Source organism: Corapipo altera, unplaced genomic scaffold (genome assembly GCF_003945725.1).
Source record: "Corapipo altera isolate COAL_440 unplaced genomic scaffold, ASM394572v1 23, whole genome shotgun sequence".
NCBI lineage: Eukaryota > Metazoa > Chordata > Aves > Passeriformes > Pipridae > Corapipo > Corapipo altera.
Genome location: NW_020884878.1, coordinates 18,680,757 through 18,697,339, shown reverse-complemented (window position 1 = coordinate 18,697,339; position 16,583 = coordinate 18,680,757). Strand labels below are relative to the sequence as shown.

Here is a 16,583-nt window from a genome sequence, read left to right as displayed (position 1 = left end):
TATGGGTCCGGATGACGGCAAGTGCTTTTCTCAACTTAGAACGAGCTGTGAGCTGGTAGCAGTGAATAACAGAGACTCTCCTCTAGATGCTGTTCATTGTACAGAGATGGAGCAGAGCATCCAGATGATCTGTAAATGTCCTACTCCTCCCAGGTCTCTCTGCACAAGCATATGCTTAGCACTGGTTGTGCAGATACTTAGGAACGGGTTAACACAAAAGATGTTTCCCCTCCCAGCAGCTACTCCTAGCCAAACCAAATTGCTTGACAGATCTGGACCCACGGGAAGGATCAAAGCCTCGGGGCTGGGCTGGTAGTGGTCTGCACTGTTTACATGTATGTATATTCATGGCACTGTTAACCCCAGATAATTTAATAATATTGAATTTCTTATTTGCTACATTTCTTAAATACCATTTAAGGAACCTCAGCTTCCTGGGGCATTCCCAATGTTTTTTCTAGGGCAGCGAAGGCCAACTCACTGCGTAGCCATGCCTTATTATTTATTCTATTGCTTCATTACTGGGGTCTCTATTCCTGCAGTGGCAGCATCTTTCCACAGAGCTGACAGCTTCCTTTGGCTCTGCCTCTGCCTCAAGTGCAGCCTGACTGTCCAGCCAGAGGTGCAGCTCAGTCGGATCAGGGAGTAAACACCTTGCTTTCAAATCTCGACATTTACTTTCAGCAGCACCAAATGAATGTGACTCCCCTGGGGCCAGGGCAGGCTGAGTCTGTGAGTCCCTGCAACAGCCCCATCACTTCAAGAGTTGAAGACTCAAAAAGAGAGACCTTGCTTGTGTCCATGGCTGTCCTCCTGGGAAGCCCGCCCAGTGGGCTGGTCTCTGACACCAAATAGCACAGGAGGAAGGTGATCTGGGGACTACCTCCAGAGCTATTTCTCCAGGCAGTGGCAAAGGCTCAGACTGTCCTTCTCCCTCCTAGGCTATCTTCAGCTTTGTGATCCTTTGTTTGTCCAAAGTCCACTTGAGCCTTTTCCCAGAGCACTCCCCAGTCACGACAAGTAGAAGGTTTCTGAGCTAAACAATCTTCAACATCCTGTCCCTTCTCTTCACTTCAGCTGCTTTGTTCTCCACCCGCAACAAAATCTCCTTAGCTAAGCACAGTGGCCTTTTCCTCCTTCTTCTCAGCACTTCCTTCTTTGCTACCCTTGGCCCATTTTCTTCAAGAGCCACTGCACCAATGGAGGAACAGGACCCTTTACCCAGACCCCAGTCAGTCCATGGCATAAGGATTGGTGCTGCTGCCCAGTCCCACAGGACTGGGCATGCTGCCCATGTAGCTTGTGCAACATGACTGTCCAGCTGCCACCTTCAGAAAGCTCTCGGACATAACAGAAAGCCCAAGCTTTCTCTCAATTGTGTGGGGTTTTATTGCAGGCATCTTGTGGGGTTCCATCAAGGAAATCGCAGCTGTGCTTGCCTTGTTTGGATCTTGTTAGATTATCAGAAAAGTCCTGCATCAGCCTGTATATCACTGGGTTTGAACATGCTGCCTCTAACTCAGCACAAGGTTATTGCTTTTCATTTCATGGATTTCACTTCTAAATATTGAGTGGTTCCAAAATGTGTGGATCATTTTGTTACAGGTGTTTCCTCTCCTCCTAGTTGGTTAGTGCCCTGGGATTATAACCGTGAGCATGCACAATGCCCTGGGATGGGCCTATGGCACTGGAGCTGGCGGGGAGATAAGAGATCACCTTGGCCACGGTGTTCCGGCTTTGTCGCACGAGCTGGCGGCAATGGCAGGAGTTTTGGAGTTTTGTCTGGAGAACTTTGTGCTTGAATTACTCTGAGTTATGAACTCTTGCTCGTGGGGCGATGGCTGCCAGCCTGGCCCTGGGGCAAAGGGGTGCGGAGGAAGTGCTGTGATGGGCAAAGCCATCTTTCGAACCTGCTGGCTGTGAATGGTGCATGGTGCCATCGGTGTGCAGAACAAGGTCCAGCCGTGCCTGGTGAGCTAGCATCCACCATGGTGCAGGCAAAGCATAGTAAGAATGGGTGGAATGGCTCAGCTGCATCATCTGCAGTAATTGGTGGCCAGTGGCATGTGGCTGTGCGACCACGAGATGCCGGGATGTCTCTGCTCGCAGTGTTTATTCTTTAGGATGTCCCTGTCACACACCCACCTGCTGTGAATATTAATTACTGTTTATACTTTGTGTTGGATATGTGCTGCATTTTTCAGACCTGCAGAGGTGGGAGCCCTGCCCTCTTGGAGGCTCCCAGGCTAGGTGGGAGGGTGATAGCTTCAGTGTGTCTTGGGAGGAACTCAGGCCCCACATCAACAGAGGGGGCAGGCCCCCCCCTGCTGGTTTATCAGCCCCCTTTCCTGCTTTTCCATCTTGTTTTCTCCTGACACCTGCAGACCCTGCCTGGCTCCACAAGCTTCCCTGGGGCTGGGTGGATTGAGGGGGTCCCTGAGAGTGAATGCAGTGGGGGAGAGTGGGAACAGTGGGTGTGCAGGTGTGCCAGAGGAATTTCAATAATATCCCTGGAGCCTGCCCTTAAAGTCTGTACCACAACAGGTGCTCAGGTTGTTGCGCAGATACTCTGGTAGTAAGGGCAGGTTGCTTGGCCAGGCAGTGATGGCTTTTCAGTGCAGAGGAGCTACTTCTTGGTGTCCACAGCAGTGTCCCTTGTGTGCCAGCCCTGCTGCTGGACTCTGATTCCCAGGTCTCTTTCCCATTCACCCCAGCAGCCTCTGGTCAGCTGGAGGCAGTGTCCATGACATTGTGTGCTTGGAGAGGGAACATCGAACCATGCTGCAATCAGCACTGCTGACAGAGAGTGGGTTGGGACTGTCATGTGGCTACCAAAGGGCCACGCTACTGGCATGAACTTCCCCTAGCGGGTGGCCAAATTTAGGCACAGCCATCTCCTGTGCCCAAAGTGGGTTTTGGCTGTGTGGGTTGCACTGGTCCACACACCTCAGGTACTTTTCTGCCATGGTTTTCCTAGGCCAGGTTCAGTCACGAGCTCAGATGGAGGAGGGGTGTGAAAGCAGGGCCAGGTTCCAGTGCTGCACTCGGGGGCTGAGGAGCTTATTGCTCTGTTGTAAGACTCAGAGATGCAAGCTTTCCCATCTCCCTGTTTGGTGGGAGGAAAAGTGGAGGCCAGGCAGGTGGAGGGGTCCCACTGGTATGTAGGATAAGATCTTCATTGGATGGGTTCTGCCCTGACAGAACCATCATGGTCCATTCCTCAGATCACGCTAATTTGTGAGGGCCTAATGCCTCTGCTCATTCCTGGCTGGCAAGGGGGTCGAGGAGTCTGCTCTGCTAGCATGCTAGTGAGGGCAGCCCTGTCACCCAGATAGGAGGATTCACACTCTGTTTTGTCCCTGCGGTACCACCTGCTTCCTTTTTTTGTTCTCACACACACTGCGGTAAAATGTGCACACCCCGTGTTTGGAGCAAACGACAAACCCACGTCATGTGTTTTCGCTTTCTCTGTTTCGTTGCTTTCACGTGTTAGAAATGTGCGGCGTCCGTGCACTTTCCGTTTGGTACAAACAGATCACGCTTGGTCGCCAGCAGAGATGGCAACAGATGGTTTGCTTGGGCACCACAAAAATATTCTGGGCTTTGCTGAAGTGGGTTCCCCTCCCTGATTTCCAGACACTTTTTCTGGGGAGGGCAGTTTGGCTACAGAGGCGCTGGGGCAGTTTGCAGACAGCAGCAGGGCTAAACAGGGATTTTCTGAAATGTGCCTGGCAAATATCTGGGACTTTGGACTGTGTTGGAGGTTCTTGCCCCTGCTGGGAACCAGTGCATCTACCTAGGCCCTGCTGGGGACGTAGCTGCAGATGTTTGGCCTGTTGCTCACCACTGGCAGGGGTGGCAGGGTCCTGGCTTTGCTAATTTGCTGGCACATCCCTTCTCTGGGCCATACTGAGGGGGGACCTCCTCACTGCAGCCTGGGGCTACTGAAGAACCATGCTCGCCTTGCTACTTCATCAGCCAGCATGGGGGGAATGCTGGTCAGGGTGAAGAACCCTTAGCAGCACAGGAACCTGGGTGGCTGCTGCCTGCTCAGAGAGGGACTAGCCCACGGGCCAGTGCTGAGCTGGTGAGAGCAGCACTGGCCCCCGCGGGTCCTTTCCCAGGGAGCGGTGTGGGCCGTGAGCTGCGGCAGTCCTTGGCTGTCCCCTCTGCTCTGACGGGCAGCTCAGAAATAGCAGCTGGCCCAGTTCTCCCGCCCCCGTGGCCCAGATCTCTAAGAACGGAGGTTGCTCGCGCAGCAACAGCAACAGCAGCAGCATCAGGCGCTGCATTTAGCCCATGAGCTCAAACAGAGGGAGAGGCTGCCAGCAGGATCCCAGCCTGGCTGGGTGACGCTCCTGCCTAGAGACTGCGCTGCAGGCTCTGTTTGTTGCTGTAAACACGCTCGCTGCTGCAGCTTCCCTGTTACTATCTATAGCCGCGATCTCTTGGCTCCCGTGCAAGGCGAGTCTGCGGTCTGGCTCCCACCTTAGCCTGACCTGAGCCAGGGCTGCCTGACATCCCCATCGTGGGTGGGTGTCTCCGGGCTTCGCTACAACGAGGATCAAAACAAAGCCCAAACTGGAGGAAAGGACGAGCCTCACCCCTCTCTCCTCGTCGGTGGTTTCCCGTTGGCCCCTTGCCCATGCCCTTGGCGGCTATCCCAGCGCCTAGGAGCGCTGCTCCCAAGCTCTCCCAACCTCTCCGGGGGGCTGCAGCTCCCCAGGCTTCCCTGGCAGAGCTTCCCACCGCCCTGTGCCATTACCCTCACTCTCGACCATTACTCGCGTACATAATAAACAAGTCAGTAGTGACACAAGAGCGTAACGCATTCCTCGCTGCAGCTAAAGGGGGTAGGTCGGGCTTTCCGTGCGTAGGGTCCGCCGAGTACCCGTGCCCAGCTACGCGCAGACCCTGCTCAGTGCTAGCGATGGGGCTTGCCTTGCAGCGCAAGGCGTACCCCTGCCCGGCCGGGCCCCTTCTTCGCCGCCTTCCTGGGGGCACCTTGCTCCGCGGCGGGGCTGTGCAGGGCCTCGCCGAGGGGAAGGGGCCACCTGCGATGGGATGGCGCCCCCGGGGGCACTGTCAATGCCCCGTAACCCCCGCAGGGCCTCGCCAGGCGAGGGGGGGAGGGGCCGCCGCGTCCCGAACCCTCCCATCCCGTCCCGTCCCGCGCGCCGCCCGCCCGCCGCACTTGGCTGCAGCCTGGAGCGTTTCCCGTCAGTCACGCCCCCTCGCACAGGATGTATCCCATATAAGGATATCTGCGTCAGTGGGTTCCCGAGCCCGGCCCTACCACTCCGCGCGGGGGGGAAAGCCCCCCCCCCCCCCCCCCCCCCCGCGCTGCCCTGCGGCCCCCATGCCCCCGCCGCCGCCCCCCGCCCCCCGCCGCGGGTTTCTCCCGCGGGGGGCGGTGGCAGACAGCGCGCGGGGCGGCCCCGGGGAGGCGCGGGGCGGGCGCGGGGCAGGCGGCCACCCCCGCGGCCGCGGGTGGCGCGGCCCTGGTGACGTCGGCGGGAGGGTATAAAAGGGAGGCGCGGCGCGGTACTCCAGCAGCCCAGGCAGCCCCGGCGGTGAAGCGGAGAGACGCGCGGCGCGGACCAGGCACAGGGACGCACGCAGCCGACTCCTCCTCGCTTCATCCCCAAGGACGCCTCACTGCCGTCGCGTCACCTCTCGCCACCGGCTTGCACACACCGTGCCGACATGATGTACCAGGGATTCGCCGGAGAGTACGAGGCAGCGTCCTCCCGCTGCAGTAGCGCTTCCCCGGCCGGGGACAGTCTCACCTATTACCCCTCCCCGGCAGACTCCTTCTCGAGCATGGGATCGCCCGTCAATCCACAGGTGAGGCTCCGAACGTGCCGGCTGCACCCTCGCCGCGGGGCAGATGCACTCGGGAGGGGAGGGGATGGGACGGGACGGGACGGGAGCGGGTGGCGCGGAGCTCGCGGTGTCCGCGGAGGAGGTCAGGCCGGGGACTGTGTGCGGGGAGCGGCCCCGGTGCCCAGGCGGGGCGGGCGGGGGGTGCCGTGGCTCGGGCCGCGCTCTGCGGCGGGTGTGTAAAGCGGCTTCATTGATGAAACGCGAGTTCATTGAGGAGACTCCGGAGCAGCGTCTGCGTCAGCGCAGACGTCAGAGATATTTATAACAGGCCGCTCTCGTGTGGAGCCGGCGCTGGCAGCGCGGCGCCGCGGCCCCGGGGACGGTGGGGAGCGGCCCGGGCGCCCCGCTGACGGCACCCCCTCTTTCTTCTGACCTACAGGACTTTTGCACCGACCTGGCCGCCTCCAGCGCTAGCTTCGTGCCCACGGTGACGGCCATCTCCACCAGCCCCGACCTGCAGTGGCTGGTGCAGCCCACTCTCATCTCTTCGGTGGCCCCCTCCCAGAGCCGCGGGCACCCCTACGGCGTCTCGGCGCCCGCCACCTACTCCCGCCCCGCAGTGCTGAAGGCGCCGGGCGGCCGCGGGCAGAGCATCGGCCGCCGGGGCAAAGTCGAACAGGTGAGTGGGGACTGGAGTTCTTGGGGGTATGGGGTGCAGGGGGGTGCGCGGCTGATGGACTGCCCCGGCCGGGGACACCGGGCTAACAGCGGGACTGAGCGGCCTCTCTCTACCCGCAGCTGTCCCCGGAGGAGGAGGAGAAGAGAAGGATTCGCCGGGAAAGGAACAAGATGGCAGCGGCCAAGTGCCGCAACCGGCGGCGGGAGCTCACCGACACGCTGCAGGCGGTAAGTGCTGCCCGGGAGGCGGCGGGGGGGGGGGGGAGAGGGGGTACCCAGGGGGGGGGGGGGGCAAGACGAGGGGGACTCCAGCCGGGAGCGATGCCGGCCTTGGCTGACAGCCTGCTCTCTCTGCAGGAGACCGACCAGCTGGAGGAGGAGAAGTCAGCGCTGCAGGCGGAGATCGCTAACCTGCTGAAGGAGAAGGAGAAGCTGGAGTTTATCCTGGCGGCCCACCGGCCCGCCTGCAAGATGCCCGAGGAGCTGTGCTTCCACGAGGAGCTGGGGGCTGCCACCGCGCTAGACCTGGGCACCCCCAGCCCCCCCATGACAGAGGAGGCTGCCTTTGCTCTGCCGCTGATGCCTGAAGCGCCGCCGGCCGTGCCGCCCAAGGAGACCGGCAGCAGCGGGCTGGAGCTCAAGGCCGAGCCTTTCGACGAGCTGCTCTTCTCCACGGGGCCGCGGGAGGCCTCCCGCTCCGTGCCTGACATGGACCTGCCTGGAGCCTCCTCCTTCTACCCGTCGGACTGGGAGTCGCTGACTGCCGGGACCAGCGGTGAGCTGGAGCCCCTCTGCACCCCCGTGGTGACCTGCACCCCGTGTCCCAGCACCTACACCTCCACCTTCGTCTTCACCTACCCCGAGGCAGACGCCTTCCCCAGCTGTGCTGCCGCGCACCGGAAGGGCAGCAGCAGCAATGAGCCCTCGTCTGACTCCCTCAGCTCCCCCACCCTCCTTGCCTTGTGAGGGGCTCCAGCACTGACTGACCTGCTGGGCCCCATCCGCTGCCCATGTACCCCCACGGACTTGCAGCTGTGCCCCAAGGGGCTCCCCAGGCCTGGGGAGGGCCCTGCCACCACCACCCCCTGTCTGGCCTGGTGCCCCGGGGCCTGGCAGAGCGTCATGCACCGAGGTCTCGCACCTCTTCCAGAGATGTAGCAAATCGCATGGAGTTTGTCTTGTCCCCAGTGGCCCATCCATGAGAGCTGGTAGTCTGTAGCATGTCCCACATGGCTGGGTAGGTGACTCCCTCCCCTCCTTAGTATCACTAGCATTAACTAATTAATCTCTTGGTTTTAAATGATTGGAATTTAACCTGGTGCTGGGTATCTCCAACTCGTATCTAGTGCAGCTGATTAACAATAACTACTGTGTTCCTGGCAATATCGTGTTCTGATGACTTAGCAATGACCCATCTTACGTGGGGGGAAAGAGACTATTTTATTTTCTAGTAGGTAGATAAATAGCTATATCCATGTACTGTAGTTCTACATTGATGTTCATTGTAACTTTACTGATCATGCATTGTTGAGGTGGTCTGAATGTTCTGACATAAGTTTTCCATGAAAACGTTTTTATTGTGTTTTTAATTTATTTATTAAGACGGATTCTCAGATATTTATATTTTTATTTTATTTTTTTCTACCTTGAGGTCTTTTTTGACATGTGGAAAGTGAATTTGGATGAAACTTAAGCATTGTTTGCTTATTATTGTTCAGAAACATTGTCAATAAAAGCATTTAAGTTGACTGCTGGACCTGTCCTTGTGTTAACTTTTGCATTGCTTGCCTGTGACCTCAAAGGGGTTCCCCAGCCTCTAATTTGGGCTGGGCTTTATAAAATGCAGACTTGCTGCTAGCTGCCTGAGGCTTAGGATGCATCAGGGTGGGAATACCATTTAGGCCAGCCCTGCCCTTGTCCTAGTGTTAGTCAGGGCTGGCTGCGGTTACACCCTTCCCACCCATCCTGGTGGGCAGTAGGGTCACTCCTTATGGCCTTTCCCATCTGATCGGTCTGGCTCTGGTCCCCTCCTGTGTCTCTGTGTGTCACCTGCTGTGGCCTTTCAGCAACTAGCTGGAGGTCTTGCTGGAAAGGAGGTGAAAGTTCATGCCTCTGAATCAGGAAGGCCATCTCCAGGCTGGGGCCCCTATGATCATTTGCATGTGCCTACAAGCCCAACTTCCTCCTCCTCCCTCGGGAAGAGTGGGCATGCACCCTAGCTCTGGGTGCCCCTGGATGTGGTCTGGTTCTTTGGGACAGGAGAGGAGAAGAAATGTTTGTGCACTTGCTTCTCGCTTTAGGCTAAGTGGTATAAGGCAAACCACTGCCCTTGCCCTTCAGTTTCCATTAAAGCCAACCCAGTCCTTGAATGAATGAGTTACAGCAAATGGCACAAACATGCTAGGAACATGATCCCTCCCTGGGATCTCTGCAGTGCTGCCTCTCCTGCCTAAGTTAGTTTAGGGGGGATTGCTATTCTCTCTCATTCCTACTGCTTGTGCAGTGAAACCTGTGCCCCTCTGGCAGACAGCAGCTGGGCCAGGTCCACCCTGCATGCAGAGCATGAGTCTGTTCCCTCCCTAATAGCTGCATGTGAAGAATCCCATGAGAGCAGCAAGGCTTTGCTGACAGTCCCCAGCCTTGTCACTCCAGCTTCAGAACTCCTTTCTCAAGATGAAAGGAAAGATGCCACCTGCACTGACATGTGTGTCCAGCTGAAGGCCACCTTGACACCATGCTCTCAGGAAATTTCGGTAGGCTGGTATTCAGGGCTGGGTTTCTATAACTCCACATTTCCTGGTCACTGCAGCAGGCTCTGCTTTCTTCACCTCTTCCCTACTCAGAACACACACAGGATGTACCACATGTCAATAGTGCATACTGCAGCTCCGTGGCTTGCTCAACAAGGCCTGCCCTGTGCAAAAGCAAATATTACACTGCAGCTTCCTGTCTTTCAACAATAATCTGGAGGCAGAGCTGACAAGTGATGAAGAATAACTCCAGTTACTATTGAGAAGGAGCTACTTTCACATTGCCACTTGAGTTGATGTGGGCAACACCCAAGTGCAACAAATGCACAGTAGCACTGAGCCATGAAGCAATCATGTAGGTGTAGCTGCAAGAGAGTCAGACTTACGTGATAAGTAACCTCGTGAAGTCAGTAAATCTGGAATCACAACGTGCTATCTTGCTGAAAGACCATCAGATTCAGAGCTGGAGAATTCAGAGGTCTTCAAGAGCCCATGCATACTGTTGAAATCATGACATCCAGCAGAGGCAGAAAGGGGTCCACACAGTCCCAAAATACCACACACTCCCCTCAAAGTGATCCTGGCCCCATCATCTCTCACAATCACCAGAAAGGTTAAAGCAAAATCTAGTGTTGAATTCGGAGAGACGGCAGTCCTGCCTCCTAACCAAGGCTTTTCTTTTTAACAGCAGTGACAGCAAGTGCCAAGTGTGTCAGGTTTTGCATTTGTTACGCAATGATGTCAAACTCGGGGTGGCACTACACGAGACATGTCTAACCCCAGGCTCCAGCCCTACTCCTTGCCTTCAGACATGAATGACCCAGAATTCAGGATGCGTTACATAAAATTTATGGTGTGACATGAATGTGATTTATCTGCTTCCTAGAATTTGAGAATTATGTAGTGAAGTTGCATTTAAATCAGTGGGAATCTTGCCACTAACTTCAACAGAGCAACAATCTCTGCCTACAGTGGATTGCACGCATGTGCTTCAATTACTATCTGTATCTGATACATCACACAGATACCGACACAGAGCTTTGTGAAACAAAACAATGAAACGAGATAAGGCAAGCAAGAAACGCTTGTGTTATTTCTGACACCTCCTGTGCTCCTGATCCCTCTGAGGGCAGTAGGGTAATTAATTCTTAGAAATGTAATTGCAACATGAATAACACAAGGAACAGGATAACTGTTACTAGGAGTTACAAAAAGTAGAGCTGTAAACCAACATGAAGATCCTTAAACGCGTTTATGGTAGAATAAAGACAAGCTGCCCAGCTAAGCCACCCCGGGTACCGCAGGGTGCTGCGGATCCAGGGCTGCCTCGGTACTGGCAGCAGCCGCAGCCCCGACACGGTCCTGCGTACCCCCACCTCCCGCCTACGGCGCTCCTGCCCCCGGGCCGCGGCGGGGCGTCCGCTGCCGGTACCTGAGATCAGCGCGGCGGTTCCCGGCGTCGGGGAGGCCGCCCCACAGCCCGCGGGACTCTCCCGGCGGGAGCTGCGGGCACAGGGCGGGCACAGCGCGGGCCGCGCCCACACCCCCGGCCCCGCCCCGGCCCCTCCGCGCATGCGCGCCGCCGTGTTTACTGTTTGGTTGCCGAGGCGGCGCGCGCGGGCGCGCCGGGGACGTGACGTGACGTCCCGCGCCCCGCGGGGACGCCGCGAGCCAGCGCCGTGACGCGCGCGCTTCCGGCCGTGCCCATATATGGCAAAGCGGCAGCGCGGCGCTTCCCGGGGCGGCGCGGGGCGCGTGCGGCGGGAACGGCGCGGGAGGGAGCGCGGGGGGACGGGGGGGGCACCGGGACAGGCGGCCCCGCCCCGGGATGCCCACGGTGGGCTGACAAGGGAGCCTGGTCCCCGCTCCCCCCCCGCCGGCACTCTCGTTCCCTATGTGGGCTGAGGTGTCCGGAGAAGGAACGGGGGTTTTCCCACAGCTGGGTGCTGAGACCCAGGCGGGCTTACGCGTAACGGTTTGTAGCTCCTGCTGTCCCTGAGTTTCCCTGGCAGCACCCCTCCACCTGGAAATCTCCATAGTCAGCTCTGAGCTGGAATAATTGACCTGTGATGGTGGAAAATCAAAGGTGATGGAATTTGACTTAACATTAAAAATAAAAAGGCATAATGAACAATTGGCTTTTATCTCCATTAGGTGAGAGAAAATAATTACCTTTTTTTTTTTTTTTTTACATACACATAGCACAAGAGCTATGACTGCAGTGTGCCAGGTGACCAGGCACCTGTATCCTTGAACACTTGCTCTGCCGGTTCTCATGTCATTTGTTTTGTTGTTACTTTGCCAGTAAATCTGACTCTACTGCTTTCGGTCAAAATAGAACGGGAAGCCTGCCAAAAAAGTTGTGAGAGCCAGTCAAAAATAAATGGATTATTCAGAGGAAATAAAGTTCTGGAAAAAAATTAAATTAGTATTTTGATCTGTGCTCACTGTAGAGGTACTTAAGAAGATTCCTGTGCTTATATTTGATTTTGTGAAAGATTTATCAGAGGATATCTTTCAAGGTGAAGGGCTTGTATAAAAGGTTATGTAACCAATGGCTAAAATAAAAAGCAACAAACAGTTGGACTTCATGATGTTCATCAAAGAGTTCTAAGAGAAGTCAAGACTTAAATAGCTGAACTGCTTACTAATGGCTTTGTATAACACTGTATTTAGAAGCGCTTTTATAACAGAGAATGGGAAAATAGTTAATATGCCAATTAAAAAAAAAAAAAGCATCCTGAAAAGTTCTGGAGAGCTGCTGAGCAATGAGCCTGTTATCTGTACCAGTCAAATTAATGAGAACTGTTTAAAAACGTGAGCTAGTGGGTGCAGGGAGAAAATAGTGTACTAGGAAAGCTGGCAGAGCTTTTCTAGTGAGAAGTCCTGGCCTCGCACATTGGAGTCCTGTGATGAGTCAGCAAAGCATGTGGACAAGAGAGATTCAGCTGATATTGTCTACTTGGGTTTCTAAAAAGCATTCAAGAAAATCTATCAGCAAAAGCTTCTGAAGAAACTGTTGAATAAGAGAAGTTTTCACACAGGTAGATGACACTGCATTAAAGCCAGGTGTCAGTAAGACAGAGCAAAAATGTTTCTCAGTAGAAGGAGTCAATATGCAAAGTTCCAAAAGGATCTGAATTGAAGCTTGTGAACTGAAAGGAAAGGAAGTAAAATGTCACAATACAAAATGAGTGGGTAATACAATTTAATGTACTTACATGTAAAGTGTTTTAAATGGGAGATAAACAATCCTAACTTCAAACATACAGAAACAGCCTAGCAGCTAATTTGTCATTTGGGAACAAGATGTTGGCATAATAACAGTTCTGCGAAAACCTCAGCTCAAGGCTTGGTAAATGAGCAAATCAAGTGTTAAGAGATAAGGAATAAGAGGAAAGGAATAAAGCAGAGAGTGTCATTATGGCACAGGACAAATCCACAGTGTGCAAGTGCTTTGAATCCTGTGTACGGTTCTGATCTTCAGAAGGATGTAGAGCACTGTAAGAGGTGCAGAGAAGTAAATGAGTGCCATGAGGTGTGGGACAACTTCTGGGTCAGAAACAGGTAACTTAACTAGGACTCTTCAGCTTTACAGAGTCACAAATGAGGGGAGGTTTCTTTCCATGCAAGAATGATGCATAACAAATGAAGCTTAGGGAAGACGTGGGATAAAACCAAACTTGACAAGTTTGCTCATTCCACATTGTGGATACTTGTAGTAAACTTTATTGCATGATTTTGTGGATACTATGAGGGTTGTTTTGGGAATGAAAAGTCCAGAAAATGAACACAAGGAAAAGCTAGTGAGGACTATTAAATACACAAATATCCCTTTTGGCTGTGGAAGTCCTGGTTTTGAAATTTTTGGGGCTTTAGGGAATACTGTGGGGAGGCAGCACTACACCCTGACTTTATCCTTACTACTTTCTTCAGGTGGTTGCTGCCAAGTAGTGCCAGAAGACTGTGGCTGGTAACAGAGAGGGGCAAAAGCTCTGCCCCTATAAGTAGTCATCAAATATGACTATTTATATGTAGGTTTTTAAGGATTTAGCCGAACTGTTGCTCTTTCCTGTGCTCCCTTATTGTAATGGTATTTGAAATTTGTTTAAATTACCACAAGATGTGATGTCATATGTCCATGCGCCTTATCTGTTCAGATCTTTTGCAGATAAGGTTGTTCTCTGACGGTGCTTCCGGCAGGCCTTCCAGGCGTAGGTAGACTGGTGACCCAGTGAGGTGCTGAAGTGAAACCAGGAACACTCATTCTTCTCATTTGGAAACAGTGGATGTCCACAAGGGACCTGGATATTATATCAACAGGATATCATGGGAAAACAAAAGAAGGTCGTAACTAGCATGTGGACAATATATCTTTGTTATTTCCAGTTAAGGAGCTCGTGTTCTGTCATGTGTCGTTCCATCCCCCCCTGCACCCCCAGAATCTTTAGTCTGCAGAACAACAGATTTACAGCTCCTCTACACTGATTATATTTGAACTCTGTTTCTATATAAATGTTTTTTAACTTGTTCTGTTGGCTAAAGATAACCAGCTGCAACATTAAGGGAGTAATTTTAATTCTGATTGCATTGCCTCTTTCACTTGGTGAGGATTTAGTGCTTTTTAAATAGCCCATCTTGAATCTTCTCATGCTAGGGAATAAGGGAAGTGAACCCAACTTATAGTATTTATCTGGTTTTGTTTGTGAAATTAAATATTTCTCCTGAATAGGTAAGGGTATTGTAAAGCCCATAAAATACAGTAGCAGTGTTAGTCTTAGAGCATATAATCTGAAAGGTACGTGGGATTCAGATATTGCAAGGTTATTTGGGTTTTTAAGTAAAACATTATTTTGACACTGCTCTGAAGTATTCAGCATGAGAATGATGCAATTCCTGCTATGAAGTGTTTGAACTCTAATTGTAGGAAAAATGACAGTTGCCAGTAGTGCACGCTAGAGAGAAGGACAAGATCTGTTACAGCATTTAGGCATGTGGTATGGCAGTTGAATTAAAATAGTAATGTAACCTAATGATGATGTGTCACTAACCTCGAGGACACAAGGGAAGATAAACCAAAGTAATTTGCTGTCATTACGTAAGAACTGAGTGCAAAGCCAAGAATGGGCTTTCAGCACAGATAAGGATTTCACTCTAAGGCTTGCAAAGAATTCAGCTCTTCAAAACTTTAACTATTCATGGGAGTCTCAGATCCTCCCATCCTTCCCCTCCTTGTTTGTTTGTTTTCCTGCTATTTGTCAGCAAGTTCCAGGGTCCACAAACTTGGGTTCCTCAGCTATGCCTGTGCTGCTAAATCAAAGGGGATAGGAAGCAAACATGGGCATTTGACTTTTCCACTCTGCTTTATTACACAGTAATAACTCTGGTCCCTGAAACAGTCTTGGCCTGTGTCAACTGGCAGTTTCCAAGATGAAACTTGGGTGTAGTTCAGAAGGCAGCATTTGGCCGATGAGCAGTGGGCAAGACTGTGTGAAAATGGGCCTCCTTCAGACTACTGGGTCATGCAGCAATATCCTAGCAGGTTTCACACTGTCAAACAAACCTCTGCACTTTGGTATATAATATATGACAGGTCCTTTAGCTTCACGCTGTAAATCACCCCTCTGGGCTACAGCACAGCCATCATTTATTCAGTTCTGAGTGTTTGAAGTAACACCCCTCAAATAATACTTATTTGACACCACATGTAGTTCAGAGGTGACACAGATCAAGTGCTGTGTAGTGTGGATGTGGTGAGTGTACCGCCTGTCCCTTCCGCCACAGAACAGTTCCTGGCACAGCTTCACTTGGCATTGTAGATGGTGCCTGTGTCAGGCTACAGGCGAGCTCTGGCAGCTTGGAGGATTTAAGCTGGAAGAGTTGTGTAACACGTTCAGTGCTCCAAAAGGAATCCCGATGATTGCGGTGTTTGGTAAACTATCTCCAAATCATCCTAAATGTGGGGTGGGACTTAAGGGAAAGATGAACTGATGGTCTTCACTGAATGGTAGATATGTAGCTGTAATTGGAGACAAACACGGTGAAATAACACACAAGGAAACATATTACTCTACCTGGTTGTTTATCTTCAAGATCTTTGTTTTGTCTGAGCTAAGCTAAGGGGCATGGCAAGCTGATGGGGTGGTTTCTACAGCTTTAAGAACCACTAAATGATAGTCACACAAGCTACCCACCCCAGAAGGGATGATCCCAATTAGGAACATTTATTTGAGAGAAGTTTTATGCATACTCTAAATACCTCTAGGTTCCAAGGGACCCTATTGAGGGCAAATGCTTCATTGGGTCTTAGTCCCAACACATTTAGTTAAGACCCAAACTTTTAATTGCCTTCCTAATGAAACTCTTTTTGTTGTCACTTTAGTCTTTTTTGCAGAAAGGCACCTCAGGAGTGCAAGACTCTTGCTCATTACACCAGAGCAGTGTTAAGATGGCTTCTTGATAAACCTGTCATATAGTGTAAACATAAGTAATCTTTGCCAAGAAAACTTTAGCACTTCAGAATTAAATATTTTTTCGTAATTTTTAGAACCTATAATTTGAAAAGGATTTTACTGTGCAAGTATTTTCAGGCCAAAAATTAACACGGCTTATTTGCTGATTCCTTATAGAGTAACTATAAATAAGATGGTTCTGGAATGGTGATACTTCTATGTTTGTAATAAAAGTGCCAACCAATTTCATTTGTTTGATGTATGGAATACACTATAACTCCATGCACTCAAACCCCAGCAAAATCTCCTTTTTCCAAACTACTTTATCACCAAAGTCTGCAATATTTTTCTGCTCCGTGCCACTTTGTCACTTGCTGTTGTAACATCAGACATTGGCTGTGGCTGAAGGCCTGAACTGTTGCGTGCATGTGAGAATGATTATCATAGCTAATTTAAGGCACGTGTAATAGCACAGGGAATGACTTCACAGCCTCCAATCTTGTCATAAATATAGCTTAATTACTGGATATTGCATGACAGATTGTGCCCTGCAGGTGATCAGGCACAGAACGTGGTAAAGACCAGCTCTGACTCTTAACCAAAGGTTTGTATTTCCTTTTAAGATACATTATGCACTGAAATAATCATCTGTATTTATGAGAACAAAGTATTTATTATATAATGATTTCCACCTGAGGATCTTGGAGCTCCTTATGGGTGCTAATGATTGAAGTGTTCTGTTCTAGTTTGCAGCTTACCATGAACCATTCAAAGCAGCATCTGAGCACTTTCCTATTAACCTCAGAAGTGACTAATATGCAAATGTGTGGTTTATTCTCCTTCCCTCCCCTCCACCCCCTCCCCTCCCCTCCCCGTG

At 51.9% G+C, this 16,583-nt stretch overlaps 1 protein-coding gene across 1 annotated transcript; it reads left to right on the top strand.

Annotated features, from left to right (window-relative positions):
* Window positions 1-5,554: 5,554 nt before the first annotated feature.
* On the top strand, window positions 5,555-8,260 carry FOS (Fos proto-oncogene, AP-1 transcription factor subunit). The gene is made up of 4 exons (XM_027638182.1): window positions 5,555-5,847; window positions 6,266-6,505; window positions 6,625-6,732; window positions 6,862-8,260. Exons 1-4 carry the CDS (start codon window positions 5,707-5,709, stop codon window positions 7,468-7,470), a joined length of 1,098 nt encoding a protein of 365 aa, XP_027493983.1. The 5' UTR covers window positions 5,555-5,706; the 3' UTR covers window positions 7,471-8,260.
* Window positions 8,261-16,583: the final 8,323 nt, after the last annotated feature.

What these genes read in the sequence shown, in the direction of transcription:
- FOS (XM_027638182.1), top strand. Translation starts at nt 5,707, where the DNA reads ATGATGTACCAGGGATTCGCCGGAGAGTACGAGGCAGCGTCCTCCCGC. An exon ending in GATCGCCCGTCAATCCACAG is followed by an intron (nt 5,848 to 6,265) that starts GTGAGGCTCCGA and finishes TCTGACCTACAG; the next exon opens with GACTTTTGCACCGACCTGGC. An exon ending in GCCGGGGCAAAGTCGAACAG is followed by an intron (nt 6,506 to 6,624) that starts GTGAGTGGGGAC and finishes CTCTACCCGCAG; the next exon opens with CTGTCCCCGGAGGAGGAGGA.